The sequence below is a fragment of the Armigeres subalbatus genome, chromosome 3, assembly GCF_024139115.2.
Source record: "Armigeres subalbatus isolate Guangzhou_Male chromosome 3, GZ_Asu_2, whole genome shotgun sequence".
Lineage (NCBI taxonomy): Eukaryota > Metazoa > Arthropoda > Insecta > Diptera > Culicidae > Armigeres > Armigeres subalbatus.
Genome location: NC_085141.1, coordinates 152,903,389 through 152,926,868, shown reverse-complemented (window position 1 = coordinate 152,926,868; position 23,480 = coordinate 152,903,389). Strand labels below are relative to the sequence as shown.

General features: G+C 44.1%; 1 protein-coding gene and 1 long non-coding RNA gene across 8 annotated transcripts in view; both read left to right on the top strand.

Moving 5' to 3' along the window:
• The window catches only part of LOC134227726 (NADPH oxidase 4-like), a 47,845-nt gene that overhangs the window by 8,134 nt on the left and 16,231 nt on the right, over positions 1 to 23,480 (top strand). For all 7 annotated transcript variants that reach the window (XM_062709384.1, XM_062709388.1, XM_062709383.1 and 4 more), the window contains exons 3-7: positions 2,379 to 2,474; positions 2,538 to 2,736; positions 2,811 to 2,908; positions 2,975 to 3,156; positions 3,225 to 3,363. In XM_062709384.1, coding sequence (XP_062565368.1) covers positions 2,379 to 2,474; positions 2,538 to 2,736; positions 2,811 to 2,908; positions 2,975 to 3,156; positions 3,225 to 3,363 — 714 coding nt within the window. The remainder of the gene's footprint in view (positions 1 to 2,378; positions 2,475 to 2,537; positions 2,737 to 2,810; positions 2,909 to 2,974; positions 3,157 to 3,224; positions 3,364 to 23,480) is intronic.
• Positions 18,067 to 19,095, top strand: LOC134227727 (uncharacterized). The gene is made up of 2 exons (XR_009983744.1): positions 18,067 to 18,847; positions 18,914 to 19,095. It is a non-coding gene; the product is annotated as an uncharacterized LOC134227727 (long non-coding RNA).

Below are 23,480 nucleotides of genomic sequence, written 5' to 3'. Positions count from 1 at the left end.
TACCATTTTTGCATTCGTATATCATGAGGCTAACATGATGATACTTTTATTCCCAGGGAAGTCGAGACAATTTCCAATCCGAAAATTGCCTAGACTGGCACCGGGAATCGAACCCAGCCACCGTCAGCATGGTCTTGCTTTGTAGCCGCGCGTCTTACCGCACGGCTAAGGAGGGCAGGTGTCCCACAGGGATCAATTCTGGGTCCATTTCTGTGGAACGTGATGTACGATGGCGTGCTGATGTTAAAGCTCCCACCAGGAGTCAAGTTATTGGGATGCGCTGAAGACGTAACCATGACCGTGTACGGAGAATGGTTGCACAGCAAGAAGCTCCAGCTGGCGCATTATAAAACGGAGATGATAGTCGTTAACAACCGGAAATCGGTTTAAGAGGCGACAATTAGAGTCGGCTGCTGCGACATGACCTCCAAGAGATCTCTGAAACAATTGGGGGTGAGGTTCGACGATAAGTTTTGCCTTAAAAGTCACGTCGACTATGCCTGCAAGCGCGCGTCGACGGCAATAGCGGCACTATCGAGAATGATGGCGAACAGCTCTAGGGTGGGCTCCAGCAAGCGCAGGTTGCTGGCAAGCGTGGTGGTTGCAATACTACGATACGGAGGTCCAGCCTGGGGATCGAAACGTGCGAAAACTGGAGAGTACTCATAGGCTAATGTGTCTGAGAGTCATCAGCGTATATCGCACCGTATCCAAGTGTGTCGGCATGAATTAGCAGACCTCATGGAGAGCTAAACTTTGGCTTGACCCAGGTAACTACACAGGTTTGGACACGCGGCTTCTCCCACTTGTCCGCAATGCCCAAACGTGACAGAAACGGCTGAACACATCCTGTTCACATGCCCCCGGTTCGAACCGGAAAGGCGTGCGATGTTGGAAGCATGTGGAACAGACACTACCACCGATAACATCGTCAGAAAAATGTGCCAGAACCCAGAACAGTGGAGAGCGGTCGCAAGAGCGACATCCAGGATAGCCGACATCCTATAACGAAATTGGCGAATAGAGCAGCAGCAGGCAGCCTTTACGGATAGCGGGCCCATGAGTACTCCGCCGCGGAAGTCGTGAATATATATGTCGATAATGAATGGGAACGCCAGCGCCAGCTACCGCGCGTAGCCTCAGAACGTGACGAAACGGCCGGTTTCGGAGGAGCTCCCGCTTTCAGGGAACTTCTCGTCGGAGTAGGTTATATCCGCCGTCGGGGACTATCCGAGTCGTTCGCGATCGCGACCAGGGCGGGAGCTAAATGCCTCAACGAATAAGGTGAGAGCTGAATGACTCAAGGCAATCGAAACTCGTATATCGAAGTAGGCTAGGTGCACCGCCGAGGACCAGTTGAGTAGATCGTGGCGCGCGAATGCACCGGCTTCGGGTCGTCGGGGCACTACTGAACCGGAAGCTATGGTATCCGGAATCTTTGTTCTGATCTCGGCACTCGTCCGGTCACCCATTGAAATGAGAATGTGCGTAGGACTTGAGCGGATCTATGAACATGCTAACCAGGTGAAAGTGTAGTGTTGGTAATGTAACAGCCTTCCACGAATGCGGGTCGTCAGTATCGGGGAATCACAGACAAACAGACATAACACTCGTGGAATTCTCATCGTTCACTGATTCACTTGATAATTTTAATAATCATTAGTTGGCCAATCGATCAATCGTGGCGCGCTAATCAGATTTGCTAGAGATTGAAGTTTGTTCACTACCGCCATCTGGTGCGTGATTTGTCCAACTTAGTGAAAACAACAGATGTCGTTAGTGTGTGTACGACGATGAATTTGATGAGTGAATGTTCAATGTGTTATGCCTGTTTGTCTGTGGGGGATGCTTCCGCCGCCGGGGGACTTCAGCGGTCTCCGGTGGTCGGGCCTTCTGCCTTCCGCGCCAACCCCACTCCCTGAGTGATAATTTCAGGTGTCTGTATGCAGATTTGCCTTCATCCCTATATAAAAAAAGAAAAGAAAAACAGAAACACACACACATCACCTCAATTCAATTATATAGTCTTTACGTATACTTAGTATACGGGAAAGAAAAAACTGGTATTGAAGGAAAAAATTATGTCAAACGCAAGCGTGCGCTAACGGAATGAAAGGAAGTAGCGAGAATTGTTAAACCGTTCACTAAAAAAAAAAAAACTGAAACGTAAAGAGTTCAGATTTTTTTACGTACCTTAAAAAGTCAACAACATGTTAAAATAGAAGAACTAAAGGGAGTCACAGCTACATTTTTATACTTTGGTTCATATAATTGAGCCTTCCCAATAATTAATCGATGGATGAAAAAAGTTTATAAAATCTTCTGCCAAAACTAATAAAATACAATTTAGAATTTTTATTACTCTACTCTTATTTTAGTTTACATGGATCGGATTCAACTTTGTTGTATTCTGCAAAGCATTCACAAACTACCACCATGACCCAGAATATTATTATCTCAGTAAGATTTTGGGCGTAAGTACCTATATAGTAATTCTGTGCACGAAACTCACCTAATACTTGTTTGAACACTTTTAGAATGGTCTCTGTATTTCTCGTGGTACGGCCCCAGTACTCAACTTAACTATGACTCTGATAGCACTTCCAGTGGCTCGGACGTTCAATGTTCTGTTAAATACACTTTTCGGACGCTGGTCAATTCGAGCACTTGTGTTATATTTGGAGAAAATAAAAGTATTGCACATTACGTTGGGAGCGGGACTGATAATTGTAAGTGGTAAGTATTCAATTTTTCGGTATAGTTAAAATAATATGTGAAGTAAAATGTGATCGGAAATATCATTTTTACAGTTATCCATAGCATTGCGCATATAATCAACATTATTAATTTCGTGGATAATTATGATGATAAGTTTGCCGATATTAATTGGGCTTCCGGAAGAAACGATGTAAGTGAATACCATTTGAAGTCCATAAATCATAAATACTATTTATTGAATACCATGGTTGTATAGAGTAAACTTCGCCTACTTGTTGCAACCCCTACTGGATTCTCCGGCTGTGTGATGCTGGTTTCTCTATTCGCAATAGCATATTGTTCGAGGCGACCACTTCGCGATCGATGTTACAATAGCTTCCGTGCCGCACACCATCTATTTTTAGTTTTCTACGGAATGATGTTCTACCATCCACTCAGGTTTGTAATGAACATGGAAGAAACGACCAACAACATTTAGTTCAAAATTATTTCTTCAACATTTTCAGCGACATTATTAAATATCAAACGAACCTGAGGACACACCCGAACGGTTGCGACACTATTGATGAGCGTATTTTTAGGAATGATTCGGTTCTTCAAGCCATTTGTAGTGAGCAACCAAAATTCAGCGTTGCAGAAAAAAGGGTTTGTTGCAAATTTTACAAAATTTTGACACATTTTGAAGTATTCTCTCTTAACTTTTCAAAAGGTCCTAAGTAACATTTTTTTCATGAATTAATTTGCATAGCGCAATCAACAGAACAACATGAGAGCTATTGATTGCAGTATTCAAATTAAATCATGAAAAAAATGTTACTTAGGTCCTTTTGAAAAGTTAAGCGAGTATTCATTACAGCAGCTCAACGCAGGGTTATATAAATTGTATCTCAAGTAAATATACATCGAGCGTTTACTAGCTAATGTTGGAGTTTCTTAGTAGGCTTCGCCACGAAAGGAAGCATTTTTTCGCGTTTGACATTTTTGTTCCATTTGAATCGAGTTTAAAGTGTGAATACGAGTGAAATTCGAGAAACAGTAAAAAATTCCCCTGTTTTACGAATGGATCAGTGACAGGACACCGACGAGACCCGACCAGAGGAGACAAATTTGGTGAGATCCAAGGGCGTAGCCAGAGGGGGGCACATGTGCACATGTGCACTTTACGATCCAATCATATACAGAAATAGGTGGTTGAAATTCAAAAGATTCCCAAAACTTATTAGGGCATCCAGGATCTATAATATATGAAAGTTCAAAACAACTCGAAACATTTCGGGCTCAAAAATTCTCCTTGAAATCTTTCTAGAAGCTCCCATGGGAACTTCTGAATTCCTCCGGAAAGTTATCCACAAATTCCTCTGAAAATCGTTCGAAAATCCTTCTCATGTAATTGTAATTCCTCCTTATCTAGAAACCCCCCAGTAAATTTTGTTTAGGAAATTCACGAAGAAATTCCATGAAGATTTCTTTACTTCTCTCCAAGATTTACTTCTAGATATTTCTCCGGCTATTCTCTCTTCAGGAAGAATCCGGCATTTCCTTCAGGAATGCATTCGAGAGTTCCGTCAAGAATACATATGGAATTTCTTCCCAAAATTCTACCAGAAGTTTCTTCATAAATATATGACGGAAATCCTCCGATTTAGCTCCATAATTTCACTTGTAAATCTATAAGAAATTCCTTCGGGAATTCTTCTAGGAACTTCTCCGGGCATTCCTCTCGGAACTTCCTTTAATTCCTCTGGGATTACTTCCAGGAAATTTTCCGGGAATACCTCCAAACATTCAATAGCGAAATCATCTAGCATTCCAATCTGGAATTCTTTTCGCAATTACTTCAGAATATCCTTGAAGAAATCCTCTACAAATATCTTCATGAATTTCTCCTGGAATTCGTCCAAGTATTTCCCCAGAAATTTTTACAGGTATTTTTTCGGGAGTTTCTTCAGCTACTTCTCCAGGAATTCCTTCAGGAATTTCTCAAGGAGCTTTTCCGCGGAAGTGTACTAGAATTCCTTCCGGACTTCACTCGGAATTTACTCGGATATCTGCCAAGAGTTCTTCTAGAAATTTCTTCGGAACAATTCGCTGGGATTTTCTTCAGCAATTCATCTGGGAATATTTTCAGGATTTCATCTGGGAATTTCGGCATTAATTCCTCCTTGTATTTTTTCTGGGAATTCCTTCAGATATTTTTTCGGAAATTCCTTTAGGAACTTCTCTAAAAATTATTTCAGGACTTCCATGTGGGAATTGCCTCGGAAATGCTTGTGGGAGCTCCTCCGGGAGTTCTTCCAAGAGTTTTACCAAGAAATTCTCCGCTAATACCTCCAGGAACTTCACAGGGAATTCCTGGACGATATTTGGCAGGAATTTCACTGGAAATGGGTTTTCGGAAGTTCCATCAGAGTTAAATAGGGTATTTCACCGGATGTTCCTCTGAAATTCCACTAGTAGTTCCTTCGGGAATTCAATCAGGCTTTCTTCCAGGAATTCTTTTGGCATTTCTTTAGGCATTTATCTACTAATTCCTCCAAAAGTTCCTCGGAGAATTTCTCTGGGAGTTCTTACGGGAATTCCTCCGGGAGGTTCTTTTAAGAACTCTTCCAGGAGTTCCTCCTGGAATTCTTACGGAAGTCCGTTTGGGATGTCATCCTAAAATTCTTACGAGAGTTCCTCCAGGATTTCATCCGGAAATTCTTCCTGTAGTTTTTCAATAAATTCCTCCAGAAGTTCCACCGGCAGTTCCTCCGAGAATTCATCTGATAGTTTCTCCGAAAACTCCTATAGAAAATCCGCCGGGAGTTCCTCCGGAAATTACTCTGGGAGTTCCTTTTCAGAGAAACACCCGGAGAAACTGCCAGTGAAACTCCCGGAGGGATTCTCATAGAAACTGCTGGTGGATCTCCCGGAGGAATTCCCGAAGGAACTGCCGAAGGAGCTCCCGTGAAATCTCCCGTAGGAACTCCCGGAGGAATTTCAGGAGGAACTCCTAGAAGAATTCCTAGAGGATCTCCCGGATGAGCTCCAAGGGAAACTACCGGAAGAACTTCGGGAGGAATTTCCAGTTTAATTTCCGAAGAAAGCCTAAATGATTTCCTGAAAAAAAGCCTGAATAATTTCCTGGAATAGCTTCTGATGGAACTTCACAGGGAAGAAACTTCCGGATGAATTGCTGGTGGAATTCCCGGAGGAACTCTCGAAGGAATTTTCTGGAAGAATTTCTGAAGAAACTCCCGAGAGAATTTTTAAAGGAACCCCGGGGAAACTACCAGAAGCATTCTCGGAAACAAGAGAATTCATCTTATAGACAAATCTCGTCTAGCTGAAACCTTTGTTGGGGTTTGTAGCTGGACCATTATCATCATCAGAGGACCTCCCTGAGGAGCTCGCAGAGAAGTTCTCGGAGGAGCTTCTGGTGGAAAATCTATATAAATTCCTGAAGAAGCCTAAATAAATTCCAATTCTGCCGAAATTCCCGGAAGAATGTTCAGAGGAACTTCCGATAGACTTCTTCTTCTTCTTATTGGCATTACATCCCCACACTGGGACAGAGCCGCCTCGCAGCTTAGTGTTCATTAAGCACTACCACAGTTATTAACTGCGAGGTTTCTAAGCCAAGTTACCATTTTTGCATTCGTATATCATGAGGCTAACACGATGATACTTTTATGCCCAGGGAAGTCGAGACAATTTCCAATCCGAAAATTGCCTAGACCGGCACCGGGCACCTAGACCGGTACCGGAATAATTCGCGAAGGAAATCCTAGAGAAATTCTTGGTGGAAATGCCGGTGGAACTCCTGGAAGAATTCCAGGAGGAATTTTCGGAGAAACTCCTGGGGGATCTCCCAATGGAAATCTTGAAGTTTCCACCGGAATTATTTCAGGATTTCATTGCGAATTAATCTAGGAATTCCTCCGAGAATTCCATTGTTGATTTCATTTTCGGTATAATTTCTGTATAAATTTCCGTTGGAAATCCTGGAGAATTTCTTTGAAATTTTCACAAGAAATTATTCGAAACAATTCACGTAAAATTTTATGGAATTTACACCAGAAATTCGAAGATTTTTCGTGAAATTCTCAGGAATGTTTACTGGCGATTCTGCGGAATTTCCACGGAATATTCTTATTCTTAAAAATTATGGGAAACAGCACGAAATTATTTGAATTATTTCAGGGAATTCTGCAGAACTTATAAAGAAGTTCGTGAAGATTTTCTCGAAGTAAATAATGGTGGAATTTTCGGATCAATTCCCGGCAAAATTTATGGTGGAATTCCTGAAGACACTGCCGAAGAAGTTGCTGGAGGTATTCCTAAAGAATCCCTGATAGAATTTCGGATAAAATGCCAGGAGCAATTGTCGAAGGAATTCCTGGAGGAAGCTTGCATATTGATTTTTCTGCCTATTTTATAATAAATATTATTTCAGAGAGGATTTGTTTAGAAATTCAGATGTATGGTTCAGGTTTTCTTAAACTTATGGAAGAATGCAGGATTTTTATAATAATTGTTATAGCCGATTTTATATTCTTTCTGAATACTAAGTTCGTTAATGTTTTTCTCACTTTATTTAAAAATATCTGATGAGCAATAAATCACGTATTTTTAAATCTATTATTGTTTTAATCATTATTGTTTCGATTTGGTTTCATGTGTTAATATTCATGTGTTTTTATCAAACTACTATAAAACTACGATTTAGAAGACCAAAAAAGTTGCCCCCCCCCCCCTTCTCGAAATCCTGGCTACGCCCATGGACTGAGGCTACCTCACACGTCAGGAAAATTTTCCGTCGGATTTTGATCCATTTGATTTGCATTTTAAATGGAGCCGGGATTTTGATTTTCCGTGTCCAAATCCCAAAAACATCGCATATACCCCAAAAACATCGCAAAGGTAGCCTCACACCTCGGGAATTTGGTCCGCGGATTTTTTCCCCATGAATTTTTGCATATGCGATGTTTTCGGGATTTGGGCACGGAAAATCAAAATCCTGGCTCCATTTAAAATGCACGGGGACCAAAATCCGGCTGACAAAACAGCTGACCCAAAATTGTATTCTAAAGGGTGGTATGGACTTCTTAAGTACTGGGCAAATAGATAGGACAAGTAGCGGTCAAGGAATGATTCTGCTGCTGACATTCCTTGAATAGTACGGAGCTAACAAGGAAATCAAATAATTTAACAATAGCAGGCGTATTGCAGTGAAGAAAACACAGGTTTACGTCTACCCTTGCGAAATAATGCTCTGATGCATTATTCCGCAAGTAAAGTGACATTTTGTAAAGTTTTTTTTCACTATGTTGTATGTTTGTTTGCGATTCATTGCAGGTTCTCTGTTTTTTTCGGCTGAGCTGCTCTTCAGGTGTACGGTACCGAGATGGAAGGCCATGTTGGAAGTAGGTGCTGTGATTGGACATGTTCTGGAAGCGTCGAAATTAGTTAGGCCTTTCTCAATCGTCAACCAATAGTCGGTCTAAACTTCTCTTCCTGGTCATCCTGAGCGCTCGAATATCGATGAAGATTTTGATGGCGTAGCTTGAGCAGGTGTCAACCCCGCGCTACATGTATAATATATTATCTTCATCAAATGCTTCCGCAGTGTGCATGCATCTCTACATATATTCCTTCTAATGAAAGCTGTTCCTAGCTCGTGTGTGTTGTCACTACGATGTTGAATTCCTACAACTATATCGAAAATAATGCCAGTTATTGTCGACTTGATGATGCTGAGAGATTTGAAGCTGCATGTGACTAGACTAGCTTCTAATTACTAGTCTATTATCGTCGCTGTGGTTTTCTCAGATGGTTCCGGTTCGTAGTCTTTCGTTGATTATCCGTTGCTTGGTTCTTTTGTAGGCCAACAAAGCAAGGCACCAGCTCACATTAACCGCAACTCTCTGAATTTCTGAAGAAGGATAGTTCACAGTGTTGCTTAATGTCCCTCACAGTTACTCGGACGATTCTCAGTCGCTCCTGACAAAGGTAATGGGCACTGTTGGGAGCCGCACCTGCTTGGTGAACACTCGCTTGATCAGATTTACACACCAGGAGAGAAGTGAACCCCCTTACCCTGTCAGCAAACGACCAACGTTTCCACTACCAACCCTTTACCCGACCGACCGGCATCTTATTGAATAAGAATAAAAGTTGCTTGGCAGGAGGCTAACAACCACTCCATGGCATGAACTGCGTCGAATATTCTTCCAGAAATTAACCCGAAATTCATCCTGGAATTCTTTTATGACTTTCTTCAACAATTTCCCTGTAAATTTCTTTATTAAATATCTTTGGAAATGCTTTGGGCTTGGATTGGTTACATTTTGTCTGATAAAACTTGGAAAAATTTCAGACTACCAGAAAAAAATCTGGAGCTATCAGGGAATCACAGTCAAAACTGAAAAGTCAGGGAATTCTCGGGGTAATCAGTGAAATCAACAAGAGAAAAACTTAACGTTTCATATCGTTTGTTCTAAGGTTCAGATAAGGAGTCGTAAAGACCCGTCTTAACGTCATAGGGTAATGAGCCACAGACAAGTTGTCAAATAACTCACCTCAAAATTGAAGAAGAAGCAGATCATAAGGTTTTCCGTCGTTTAATATGCTTTAAGTTCAAACTAATGCTATAATTTGTTTCTAGTAAGCCTAAACACTGAATTTATACGCTAAAAACTTTCTGAAAAAAATGATTTTTTGCCAGAGAAATAATTTCTAGAACTCCTGGAGGCATTTAGGAATTTCTTCGAAGGAATTCCTGGAGGAACTTCCGACGGACTTCCTGGAGGTACTTTCGAAGGAACTCATTGGGGAACTTCCGGGAATTCCTTTTGGAACCTCCGTATGAATTCCTGAAAAACTTCCGGAGGATTTCCTGGAGGAACTTCGGAAGAATTTCTGAAAGGAACTTCGGAGGAATCTCCTCTGGAGAAATTTCTGTAGGAATTCCTGGAGGAATTTCTGTAAGAATTCCTGGATGAATTTCTGATGGAATTCCTGGACGAATTCCCGGTGGAATTCCTGGAGGAATTTCCGGAGGAGTTCTTGGAGGAATTTCCGGTGAAGTTCTTGGCGGAACTTCCGGTGGAATTTCTGGAAAAAATTCCGGTGGAATTCCTGGAGGAATTTCCGGTGGAATTCCTGGAGGAATTTCCGGTAGAATTCCTGAAGGAATTTCCAGTGGAATTCCTGGAGAAATTTCCAGTGGAATTCCTGGAGGAATTTCCGGTTGAATTCTTGGATGAATTTCCGGTGGAATTCCTGGAGTAATTTCCGGTAGAATTCCTATATGAATTTCCGGTGGAATTCCTGGAGGAATTTCCAGTGGAATTCCTGAAGGAATTTCCAGTGGAATTCCTGGAGAAATTTCCAGTGGAATTCCTGGAGGAATTTCCGGTTGAATTCTTGGAGGAATTTCCGGTGGAATTCCTGGAGTAAATTCCGGTGGAATTCCTGGAGTAATTTCCGGTCGAATTCCTGAAGGAATTTCCGGTGGAATTCCTGGAGGAATTTCCGGTGGAATTCCTGGAGGAATTTCCGATGGAATTCCTGGAAGAATTTCCTGGAGGCATTTCTGGTGGAATTCCTGGAGGAACTTCCGGAGGAATTCCAGGAGAAATTAGCGGTGGAATTTTTGGAGGAACCCCCGGGAGAATTCCTGGAGGAACTTTCCGGTTGAATTCTTGGAAGAATTTCCGGTGGAATTCCTGGAGGAATTTCCGAAGGAATTCCTGGAGGAATTTCCGAAGGAATTCCTGGAGGAATTTCCGAAGGAATTCCTGGAGGAATTTCCAGTGGAATTCCTTGAGGAAATTCCAGTGGAATTCCTGGAGGAATTTCCGGTGGAATTCCTGGAGGAATTTCCGGTGGAATTCCTGGAGGAAATTCCGGTGGAATTCCTGGAGGAAATTCCGGAGGAATTCCTGGAGGAAATTCCGGTGGAATTCCTGGAGGAAATTCCGGTGGACTTCCTGGAGGAAATTCCGGTGGAATTCCTGGAGGAAATTCCGGTGGAATTCCTGGAGGAAATTCCGGTGGACTTCCTGGAGGAAATTCCGGTGGAATTCCTGGAGGAAATTCCGGTGGAATTCCTGGAGGAAATTCCAGTGGAATTCCAGGAGGAATTTCCGGTGGAATTCCTGGAGGAATTTCCGGTGTAATTCCTGGAGGAATTTCCAGTGGAATTCCTGGAGGAAATTCCGGTGGACTTCCTGGAGGAAATTCCGGTGGAATTCCTGGAGGAAATTCCGGTGGAATTCCTGGAGGAAATTCCAGTGGAATTCCAGGAGGAATTTCCGGTGGAATTCCTGGAGGAATTTCCGGTGGAATTCCTGGAGGAATTTCCGGTGGAATTCCTGGAGGAATTTCCGGTGGAATTCCTGGAGGAATTTCCGGTGGAATTCCTGGAGGAATTTCCGGTGGAATTCCTGGAGGAATTTCCGGTGGAATTCCTGGAGGAATTGCCGGTGGAATTCCTGGAGGAATTGCCGGTGGAATTCCTGTAGTAATTTCCGGTCGAATTCCTGGAGGAATTTCCGGTTGAATTCCTGGAGGAATTTCCGATGGAATTCCTGGAGGAATTTCCTGGAGGCATTTCTGGTGGAATTCCTGGAGGAACTTCCGGAGGAATTCCAGGAGAAATTAGCGGTGGAATTTTTGGAGGAAACCCCGGGAGAATTCCTGGAGTAATTTCCGGTCGAATTCCTGGAGGAATTTCCGGTCGAATTCCTGGACTAATTTCCGGTCGAATTCCTGAAGGAATTTCCGGTGGAATTCCTGGAGGAATTTCCGGTGGAATTCCTGGAGGAATTTCCGATGGAATTCCTGGAGGAATTTCCTGGAGGCATTTCTGGTGGAATTCCTGGAGGAACTTCCGGAGGAATTCCAGGAGAAATTAGCGGTGGAATTTTTGGAGGAACCCCCGGGAGAATTCCTGGAGGAACTTTCCGGTTGAATTCTTGGAGGAATTTCCGGTGGAATTCCTGGAGGAATTTCCTGTGGAATTCCTGGAGGAATTTCCAGTGGAATTCCTTGAGGAAATTCCAGTGGAATTCCTTGAGGAAATTCCAGTAGAATTCCTTGAGTAAATTCCAGTGGAATTCCTGGAGGAATTTCCGGTGGAATTCCAGGAGGAATATCCGGTAGAATTCCTTTATGAATTTCCGGTGGAATTCCTGGAGGAATTTCCGATGGAATTCCTGGAGGAAATTCCGGTGGAATTCCTGGAGGAAATTCCGGTGGAATTCCTGGAGGAATTTCAGATGGAATTCCTGGAGGAATTTCCGGTGGAATTCCTGGAGTAATTTCCGGTGGAATTCCTGGAGTAATTTCCGGTGGAATTCCTGGAGTAATTTCCGGTCGAATTCCTGAAGGAATTTCCGGTGGAATTCCTGGAGGAATTTCCGGTGGAATTCCTGGAGGAATTTCCTGTGGAATTCCTGGAGGAATTTCCGGTGGAATTCCTGGAGGAATTTCCGGTGGAATTCCTGGAGGAATTTCCAGTGGAATTCCTGGAGGAATTTCCGGTGGAATTCCTCGAGGAATTTCCGGTGGAATTCCTGGAGGAATTTCCGGTGGAATTCCTGGAGGAAATTCCGGTGGAATTCCTGGAGGAAATTCCGGTGGAATTCCTGGAGGAAATTCCAGTGGAATTCCTGGAGGAAATTCCGGTGGAATTCCTGGAGGAAATTCCGGTGGAATTCCTGGAGGAAATTCCGGTGGAATTCCTGGAGGAAATTCCGGTGGAATTCCTGGAGGAAATTCCGGTGGAATTCCTGGAGGAAATTCCGGTGGAATTCCTGGAGGAAATTCCGGTGGAATTCCTGGAGGAAATTCCGGTGGAATTCCTGGAGGAAATTCCGGTGGAATTCCTGGAGGAAATTCCGGTGGAATTCCTGGAGGAATTTCCGGTGGAATTCCTGGAGGAATTTCCGGTGGAATTCCTGGAGGAATTTCCGGTGGAATTCCTGGAGGAATTTCCAGTGGAATTCCTGGAGGAATTTCCGGTGGAATTCCTGGAGGAATTTCCGGTGGAATTCCTGGAGGAATTTCCGGTGGAATTCCTGGAGGAATTTCCGGTGGAATTTCTGGAGGAATTTCCGGTGGAATTCCTGGAGGAATTTCCGGTGGAATTCCTGGAGGAATTTCCGGTGGAATTCCTGGAGGAATTTCCGGTGGAATTCTTGGAGTAATTTCCGGTCGAATTCCTGGAGGAATTTCCGGTGTAATTCCTGGAGGAATTTCCTGTGGAATTCCTGGAGGAATTTCCGGTGGAATTCCTGGAGGAATTTCCGGTGGAATTCCTGGAGGAATTTCCGGTGGAATTCCTGGAGGAATTTCCGGTGGAATTCCTGGAGGAATTTCCGATGGAATTCCTGGAGGAATTTCCTGGAGGCATTTCTGGTGGAATTCCTGGAGGAACTTCCGGAGGAATTCCAGGAGAAATTAGCGGAGGAATTTTTGGAGGAACCCCCGGGAGAATTCCTGGAGGAACTTTCCGGTTGAATTCTTGGAGGAATTTCCGGTGGAATTCCTGGAGGAATTTCCGGTGGAATTCCTGGAGGAATTTCCGGTGGAATTCCTGGAGGAATTTCCGGTGGAATTCCTGGAGGAATTTCCGGTGGAATTCCTGGAGGAATTTCCGGTGGAATTCTTGGAGTAATTTCCGGTCGAATTCCTGGAGGAATTTCCGGTGTAATTCCTGGAGGAATTTCCTGTGGAATTCCTGGAGGAATTTCCGGTGGAATTCCTGGAGGAATTTCCGGTGGAATTCCTGGAGGAATTTCCGGTGGAATGCCTGGAGGAATTTCCGGTGGAATTCCTGGAGGAATTTCCGATGGAATTCCTGGAGGAATTTCCTGGAGGCATTTCTGGTGGAATTCCTGGAGGAACTTCCGGAGGAATTCCAGGAGAAATTAGCGGAGGAATTTTTGGAGGAACCCCCGGGAGAATTCCTGGAGGAATTTCCGGTGGAATTCCTGGAGGAATTTCCGGTGGAATTCCTGGAGGAATTTCCGGTGGAATTCCTGGAGGAATTTCCGGTGGAATTCCTGGAGGAATTTCCGGTGGAATTCCTGGAGGAATTTCCGGTGGAATTCCTGGAGGAATTTCCGGTGGAATTCCTGGAGGAATTTCCGGTGGAATTCTTGGAGTAATTTCCGGTCGAATTCCTTGAGGAAATTCCAGTGGAATTCCTTGAGGAAATTCCAGTGGAATTCCTGGAGGAATTTCCGGTGGAATTCCAGGAGGAATATCCGGTAGAATTCCTTTATGAATTTTCGGTGGAATTCCTGGAGGAATTTCCGATGGAATTCCTGGAGGAAATTCCGGTGGAATTCCTGGAGGAAATTCCGGTGGAATTCCTGGAGGAATTTCCGATGGAATTCCTGGAGTAATTTCCGGTGGAATTCCTGGAGTAATTTCCGGTCGAATTCCTGAAGGAATTTTCGGTGGAATTCCTGGAGGAATTTCCGGTGGAATTCCTGGAGGAATTTCCAGTGGAATTCCTGGAGGAATTTCCGGTGGAATTCCTGGAGGAATTTCCGGTGGAATTCCTGGAGGAAATTCCGGTGGAATTCCTGGAGGAAATTCCGGTGGAATTCCAGGAGGAAATTCCGGTGGAATTCCTGGAGGAAATTCCGGTGGAATTCCTGGAGGAAATTCCGGTGGAATTCCTGGAGGAAATTCCGGTGGAATTCCTGGAGGAATTTCCGGTGGAATTCCTGGAGGAATTTCCGGTGGAATTCCTGGAGGAATTTCCGGTGGAATTCCTGGAGGAATTTCCGGTGTAATTCCTGGAGGAATTTCCAGTGGAATTCCTGGAGAAATTTCCGGTGGAATTCCTGGAGGAATTTCCGGTGGAATTCCTGGAGGAATTTCCGGTGGAATTCCTGGAGGAATTTCCGGTGGAATTCCTGGAGGAATTTCCGGTGGAATTCCTGGAGGAATTTCCGGTGGAATTCCTGGAGAAATTTCCGGTGGAATTCTTGGAGTAATTTCCGGTCGAATTCCTGGAGGAATTTCCGGTCGAATTCCTGGAGGAATTTCCTGTGGAATTCCTGGAGGAATTTCCGGTGGAATTCCTGGAGGAATTTCCGGTGGAATTCCTGGAGGAATTTCCGGTGGAATTCCTGGAGGAATTTCCGGAGGAATTCCTGGAGGAATTTCCGATGGAATTCCTGGAGGAATTTCCGGTGGAATTCCTGCAGGAATTTCCTGTGGAATTCCTGGAGGAATTTCCGGTGGATTCCTCCGGAAGTTCCTCCAGGAATTCCTCCGGAAGTTCCTCCAGGAATTCCTCCGGAAGTTCCTCCAGGAATTCCTCCGGAAGTTCCTCCAGGAATTCCTCCGGAAGTTCCTCCAGGAATTCCTCCGGAAGTTCCTCCAGGAATTCCTCCGAGAGTTCCTCCAGGAATTCCTCCGGAAGTTCCTCCAGGAATTCCTCCGGAAGTTCCTCCAGGAATTCCTCCGGAAGTTCCTCCAGGAATTCCTCCGGAAGTTCCTCCAGGAATTCCTCCGGAAGTTCCTCCAGGAATTCCTCCGGAAGTTCCTCCAGGAATTCCTCCGGAAGTTCCTCCAGGAATTCCTCCGGAAGTTCCTCCAGGAATTCCTCCGGAAGTTCCTCCAGGAATTCCTCCGGAAGTTCCTCCAGGAATTCCTCCAGGAATTCCTCCGGAAGTTCCTCCAGGAATTCCTCCGGAAGTTCCTCCAGGAATTCCTCCGGAAGTTCCTCCAGGAATTCCTCCGGAAGTTCCTCCAGGAATTCCTCCGGAAGTTCCTCCAGGAATTCCTCCGGAAGTTCCTCCAGGAATTCTTCCGGAAATTTCTGCAGGAATTCCTCGGAAAGTTCCTCCAGGAATTCTCCCGGGGGTTCCTCCAGGAATTCTCCCGGGGGTTCCTCCAGGAATTCTCCCGGGGGTTCCTCCAGGAATTCCTCCGGAAGTTCCTCCAGGAATTCCTCCGGAAGTTCCTCCAGGAATTCCTCCGAAAGTTCCTCCAGGAATTCCACCGGAAGTTCCTCCAGGAATTCCTCCGGAAGTTCCTCCAGGAATTCCTCCGGAAGTTCCTCCAGGAATTCCTCCGGAAGTTCCTCCAGGAATTCCTCCGGAAGTTCCTCCAGGAATTCCTCCGGAAGTTCCTCCAGGAATTCCTCCGGAAGTTCCTCCAGGAATTCCTCCTGAAGTTCCTCCAGGAATTCCTCCGGAAGTTCCTCCAGGAATTCCTCCGGAAGTTCCTCCAGGAATTAATCCGGAAGTTCCTCCAGGAATTCCTCCGGAAGTTTCTCCAGGAATTCCTCCGGAAGTTCCTCCAGGAATTCCTCCGGAAGTTCCTCCAGGAATTCCTCCGGAAGTTCCTCCAGGAATTCCTCCGGAAGTTCCTCCAGGAATTCCTCCGGAAGTTCCTCCAGGAATTCCTCCGGAAGTTCCTCCAGGAATTCCTCCGGAAGTTCCTCCAGGAATTCTTCCGGAAATTTCTGCAGGAATTCCTCGGAAAGTTCCTCCAGGAATTCTCCCGGGGGTTCCTCCAAAAATTCCACCGCTAATTTCTCCTGGAATTCCTCCGGAAGTTCCTCCAGGAATTCCACCAGAAATGCCTCCAGGAATTCCTGGAGGAACTTCCGGTGGAATTCTTGGAGGAATTTCCGGTGAAATTCTTGGTGGAACTTACGGAGGAATTCCAAAAGGAACTTCCGAAAGAATTCTTGAAGGAATTTCCGGAAAAATTCCAAGAGGAACTTCCGGAAGATTTCCAAAAGGAACTTCCGGAAGAATTCCAAAAGGAACTTCCGGAAGAATTTCAAAAGGAACTTCCGGAAGAATTCCTAAAGGAACTTCCGGAAGAATTCCTAAAGAAACTTCCGGAAGAATTCCTTAAGCAATTTGCGGAGGAATTTTAAAAGGAACTTCCGGAGGAATCCCTAAAGGGACTTCTGGAGGAATTCCTAAAGGAACTTCCGGAGGAATTCCTAAAGGAACTTCCGGAGGAATTCCTAAAGGGACTTCGGGAGAAATTCTTGAAATATCTTCCGGAAGAATTCCTTAAGGAACTTCCAGACGAGTTACTAAAGGAACTTCCGGAGAAATACCTGAGCAAACTTCCGAAAGAATTTCTGAATGAACTTGTGGACGAATTCCTTAATGAACTTCCAGAAGAATCCCTCAATGCACTGCTGGAGGAATTTCCAAATTTCGAAGAATTTCCCAAGGAATTACTTGAAAGGACTTTCTAGAGGATCTTCCGGAAGAATTTTTTGATAAACTTCCGGCAGAATTTCCCGAGGAAGTGCTGGAGGAACTTCCCGAGGAATTATTGGAATAACTTCTGAATCAATTCTAGCAGTAATTTCCGAAGGAATTCCTTGAGGAACTTCTGGACGAGTTCCTAGAGGAACTTCCCGAGGAAATACTGGAAGAATTCCTGGTCCTGGACTTCTCGAGGAGTTCCTGGAAGAATTCCTGGTCGATCTCCCGGAGGAACTTTGAAGGGATTCCTGAAGGAACTTGCAGAGTAATTCTGATGGAATTATCAGGGCAATTTCTTACGAATTATTCTTCTAAAACTTTCGAAGGAATTCCTGATCTAAAATCCTTTAAGAAACTTTCTAGATGATCTTTTAAAGGAATTCTTTGAGAAACTTTCGAAGGATTTTCTCAGGAAATTTCTGGAGAAACTTCCCGAGTAGTTATTTGAATAGGTTCTGTATCATTTCTTGCAGGATTTTCCGGGAGAATTCCTGGAGAATCTTCCGATAGAATCCTTGAAGAAACTTCCCTTGGAATTCCTGGAATAACTTCGGAAAGAATACCTGGTCGATCTGCCGGAGGAATGCCCGAAGGAACATCTCGATGAATTCCTAGAATAGTTTCTGAGAGAATTCCTGGTTGATCTCCAGGGGGAACTTTGGAGGAATTTCCGGAGGAATTCCTGAAGGACATCTCGGAGGAATATCTGAATGAATTTCCTGAAAGAACCTCCGGAATGATTTGTGAATGAACTTCCGGAAGAAATCCTTGAAAAACATCTGAATAAAGTCCTGAAGGATCTTCCTGTGGCAGTCTTGAAGGAACTTCCCGTCGAGCTCCTGAAGGAACTTCCCATTGAATTCCTGAACGATCTTTATTCACGAAGGAACTTCAGAATGAATTATTGGAGGAACTGCCGGAGGGATTCCTACACAGAGAAAAAAAAAGTTGGGATTTTTACAAGTTTCTAATCTTATTTTGAAAGTAAGTAAAATTTGGTATTTTTGAATGCCAAAATATTTAAATCAAATGCAAAATGTTTAATCGGAGAGTTTTTTAATCAGTGTAATATTGTGATTTCACGGTAAAAAATCAACACGCTCAATTTAACTGTTCCATCTATTGAATGGTCAACTTTAAAATCACTATTATTGAAAATGATATTCCTTTGATTTTGAAGTGGTGTCACACCTTTCACGAGTGTGTTGAATGCAGACAATTCCATAACATCAACACTGTTGATCAAAGTGCTACTCACTGGATGTTGAAATGATTAGCACTTCGATCAGCACCAATAATGTCTCCACTAGAATTGAAAGTGCTATGCTATTGAATTCACAGGTTCAAGGCTATTGATTTAAGAGTGGAGCGATATTGGTGTTGTTCTAAAAATAGATGACAGTTCTTTCATCTGTTCTGCTTATTTCAAGAGGTATTTCGAAGTGTGAGATGGAGTCATGGTAAGACGGAGGACTTTCAAGCAAAGGTATGTTATTCAAATCTGAGCTGAGGTAATTCTATTTTTTTATTTTGTTGTTTTAAATTCAAAACATTGTGCACGTCAAATGGAAGTGGTGGTCTTTGAATGCGACAAGCTCAGCTATTGTTATTGATTTGATTCCAAAGTAGTGCATATTCAAATGCAGAACAGTTCGCATGGACGTGTATATTTTTTACCGTGTTTGACAGTGAGAACACTCAGAACAAAATTTAAAAAGAAATTAAACTTTACTTCGGTATTTCATATTTCTGACAACACTGTCAACAAAAAATAATGTAACTGGCAGCCTGTAACGATCTGTCATGTCTTGAAATAAAAGGAACAACGTTTTTGTTAAACAAAAATTGCGGAATCTGTTTAATTATTATAAATAGTTTCAATGCATGTGAGTATTTAATTAGTTCAAAATGTATTGCCCTGAAAACATTAAAATTTGTTTTAACATTTGCAGTCACAAACTAAATCCAGATGGAAAGAAGAGCCTCGGGAAGAGCACCCTCCGGCACAGAATCCAAACTTTGCACTCCATGGCATCTAAGGAATATTATTATATTATTATTTTTATTATCGACATTTTGCACATTGTAGATGCATTCGTGTCTTATAATAACGAAAAAATTACAATTGAGTATAGAGATTTGTTTCTTTAAGGTACGCTATAAGTTTAGATTCGTCCTCAGGATTGTTACGAAGTATTGTTGAAAGGCTGGATGAATCGACGTTAGATTTTTCACGTTGGTCTTGATATTTTCTGCAGTCCAGGAGGATATGTTGAACATTGACGACAGTTCCGCAGCATTCACATACGGGGGGGTCTGATCCTTTTATTAAGTATTGGTGAGTGAGTCTTGTATGTCCGATTCTGAGCCTTGTCAGGACTCTTTGGTCTGATGGTATTTTATTGTCAATCCATGAATTTGTAGAGTGTTTTATTTCACGGAGTTTGAGGTCTCGTAAGGAATGCCAAATCTCGTCCCAGCGTTGTCGTATGGTCCATTTAACTTCTTTTATTGCATCTCTGGCTGGGATCGGTATTTCTGGAGGTTGTTTCCTTCTACCTTCGTTAGCTAGTCGATCTGCCTTAATGTTGCCTTGGATGCCTGCATGACCTGGTACCCAGCAGAATAAGACTTGCTTATGTTGGATGTCATCTTCGATTTTTTGGATCCATGGATGATTTGATTTGCCCATTTCTAAAGCTGAAAGACAGCTAGCGGAGTCAGAGAGAATGGCTAGTCGGTTAGCTCGGGTTGATTTAACTGCTAGGTGGATGGCGTATGCTTCAGCTGAGAACACACTACACTGTCTTGGGAGAGCTTCGGAGATATCGATGCTTGTACCGCAGACCCCTGCCCCGACTGTTTGTTCCACCTTGGACCCATCTGTATAAAGTGTAGTGAATCCTCGAAGACGATTTTCAAGCAATGCTTGCACTACAGGACGGACTTTATCGGGAGGATCACCTGCCCTGATATGCTGTTTGACTTCCCACACAATTATTGGCTTAGGGTATAGTTGAATTTGTTTTTTTCTGCAAATAATTCGGCTATTCTTTGAGTGATGGCTTCATTACTTATTCCATTGTTTTTTTTCCAGGAGACGAATAGATAGAAGCGCTAGTGATTGAAGAGCCAGCCATTCGAATGGGAGAACGCCAGATTCTGCCATGATTGCAAGAATGGGGCTGGTGCAGAAAGCGCCAGAAGCCAACCTAATCATTTTATTGTACGTCGGGGAAAGAAGTTTGATGATTGGGTTGCCCCCTTTGCTGACCAGGCCTACTCCGTAGAGAAGGCGCGAAGTGATGATAGCTGATCCTACCTGTAGCAGTGTTCGTCGTGCCCCTCGAGTCAGCCGTGATCCCAACATTGAAAGAATCTTTATTCGCGAAGCGCAGTTTTTCGCTGTTTTTATACAATGTGCTTTGAAGCTGAAGGTTCGGTCTATAGTGACACCCAAAATGTCCAGCTGTTTTTTCCTTGGGATTGCTATTCGGTCACAAGTAATATTTTTCTTGGGTGGCCGGCGGGCGTTTGGGCTCCCGTAGAAGATACTAGATTTATTGGAGGAAATGGAAAAGCCAATGCTTTTCGCCCATTTAACAACAGCGTTGACAGCAATTTGCACCTTACGGTTTAAGGGCTGATTCTTTCGTCCAACAACGATCAATATGATGTCGTCCGCATAAAGAAGTATTTGTACGCCATTAGGGACCACATTAAAGACTGGTTGCATTGCGACGAGAAAAAGTGTAACGGACAACACTGAGCCTTGAGGAACACCGTTCTCTAATGTATATGGTTTGGAAAGGTGGCCTCCTACTTCTACCTGGAATGTGCGATCCGTTAGGAAGCTGTTAACCATGTTGTACAGGCGTCCTGCTAAACGCCATTTTTTCAGAGTTTGAAGGATTCCGTGTCTCCATGTCGTGTCATAGGCCTTGGATAAGTCTAGGGATGCGATCAGACAGTGCTCGTCTCTGACAGGCAAGTAGCTTTCAAGTTCAGCGAAGTGTGTATCGATTCCGTAACCCGAGCGAAACGCGTGTTGCCGTTTATCAAGCCGTCCTTTACCTTCAAGTTCCGCAATTAGACGTCTATTAATCATTCTTTCGAAAACTTTTGACATACAGTTTAGCAGTGTGATTGGTCGGAAAGCGTTGGGACCAGTCTCAGTGCTATTTGGCTTTGGGATTGGTATAATGAATCCGGTACGCCACCTCCGTGGGAATGTGCCACTAAGCCATATTTGATTAAAGAGTTCCAACATTACAGTTTTAACGGAAAAGGGGAGCCTTTGAAGCAAAGGGTAGCCAATACAGTCTGGCCCGGTTGAATATCCTCGTCCTTTGTCTAGGGCCCAGAGTAATTCATCTAGGGTGAAGTCAACATTGTATTCTCTGTCGGCGTCTTCGGGTGGGTGAGAGTAGTTGCGTTCCATTTTTTCTTTCGCTTTCTGGAATGTATTCGAGTAGTTGGATGTTGCTGATCTTTCGTTATAATGTTGCGCGAGTACTTCGGCAACCTCTTGAGGATCTTCGGTTGAAACAGAGGGGCCCCTGATAACTTTGATGTTATGACGGCGTTTGCCACGCAACGTATTGACCGCTTGCCATAATTCTGTGGTCGAACTGTTTGGTGATATCCTGTCCACGAAAGCTTCCCATGATTGTCTTTTGGCATCACCAATAACTGATTTAGCATGAGAACGTGCTTTTTGGAAAGCTTGTAGTGCTTCGAGTTTATTCGGATCATTGTTGGAGAGACGTCTTAGTGCCCGTAGGGTTTTCCTTCGTCGTTTGACAGCAGCCTTAACTTCTGGAGACCACCATGGAACCGCTTTGGGGCCCATTTTCCCGCTTGTTCGAGGTATGCTTGTTTTCGCCGCCGAAAGTATCCGATCAGCAAATGAGTCAAGGTCCATTATAGTCCCCGGTCGTATGGAATCCGATGTTAATTTTTCATATTGCGCCCAGTCTGCTTTATCATACAACCATTTACGTCTCGCCACAGTTGATTTTGTCCACCCGGGAATGGTAATCCGGATTGGGAAGTGGTCACTATTACAGGTGTCTGGTAGAACAAGCCAGGATAACCGCGATGCAAAGTGATCGGAACATATTGATAGGTCTATGCATGACGTTGATCCAGTAGCTGGGTTGAGACGAGTGGGCGAACCGTCATTGAGGATAATTAGCTTGCGAATTAAGGTTTTTTCTGCAATGAATCGTCCTAGAGAGTCCGCACTTTGGGAGCCCCATGCTGGGTGGTGAGCGTTGAAATCCCCGAGTGCAAGAATTGGTTCTGGTAGTTGCTCAAAGAGATTATCCAGTGGTTCATAGATTTGTTTGGAATTAGGCGGTAGGTATATCGAGAGAACTGTGATAGGCTGGGGTAATTCAAGCCGGACTGCGATTACCTGGAGGTTGGTTTGAATGCGCAACCGCTCAAATGGTACTCCTTCGCGAACTGCGAGGCCAACACCGTGTAGCCAGGGATGGTTAGGACCGCTTTCGAGTATAAGGGTATAGTCTTGGTTGATGAAATCCGCAGATATAGTTTGAGCACTTGCCTTCGTTTCCTGGAGTGCTATAACAGTAGGTTGCAAGTCCAAGGCGAGTTTTTTCAGTTCACTAAGATTTGCACGGAGGCCGCGAATATTCCATTGTAGTGCAAGACATCTGTCCTTCGTGATTTCACCCCCCGAAGGTGAAGGTGATGGCGTGGTTCTTCTGCTATCCATTAGTTAATACGAGTTGTTGTCCAGAGATGAGTGGAGATTTCTGATGTGTCGGTTACTGCAATTGGTGATTTATTTTGAGGGCGGCAGTATCTAATTTTGCTACGGCTAGACATATACTGTGCATTTGACTTACCAGGTAAGAAATGACAGCTAACTGATGTTTTTGAAGGCATTATTTTTTTGAACTTGAGGACGACCGTGAACGTGATCCAGTAGTCTTTTGGTTGCGCATTTCTGACCGTGTTGGCTGGGCAATGTCGGCATTCTGCTTGTCGGTACATATAGGAGAGCTCTCTCTGTTGACGTTAGTGATTGCAAATGGTTGAGTTTTGGCTTGTTTACGTTTGTTGCTGCTGTTAGGTACTGTGAGGTTCGGAAATCCATAGAAGGGGGGCGAGTTCCCGTCGGAAGTTATCTCCATTGAGGCCACCGAGGCCATAGTTTGGTCATCACTGGCAGTAGGCATCATATTCACCTCCTCGAGTGTGCTGATGGGAATTTCGTTCGTTGTCATCGATATGTTAGATCTGGATCTTTGTCGTTGCTCGTCCGCTTCACTGACTCTGCGGGTGCTGCTGCGTCTCGCCCGTTTCACCTCGGTGTAGTCCTGGTTAGCGACAGAGTTCTTCACTACATCAGCGACGGTCAGTCGCTCATTGATCGATGGCCTGATGGATTTTGCATATTCCGAACAGGTTTGTGAGTAGTGGACGTTGCGGCCGCAGTGTTTGCAAGTGGCCAACTGCCCTCGGTAAGTGACTAGGGTCATTTCTGCA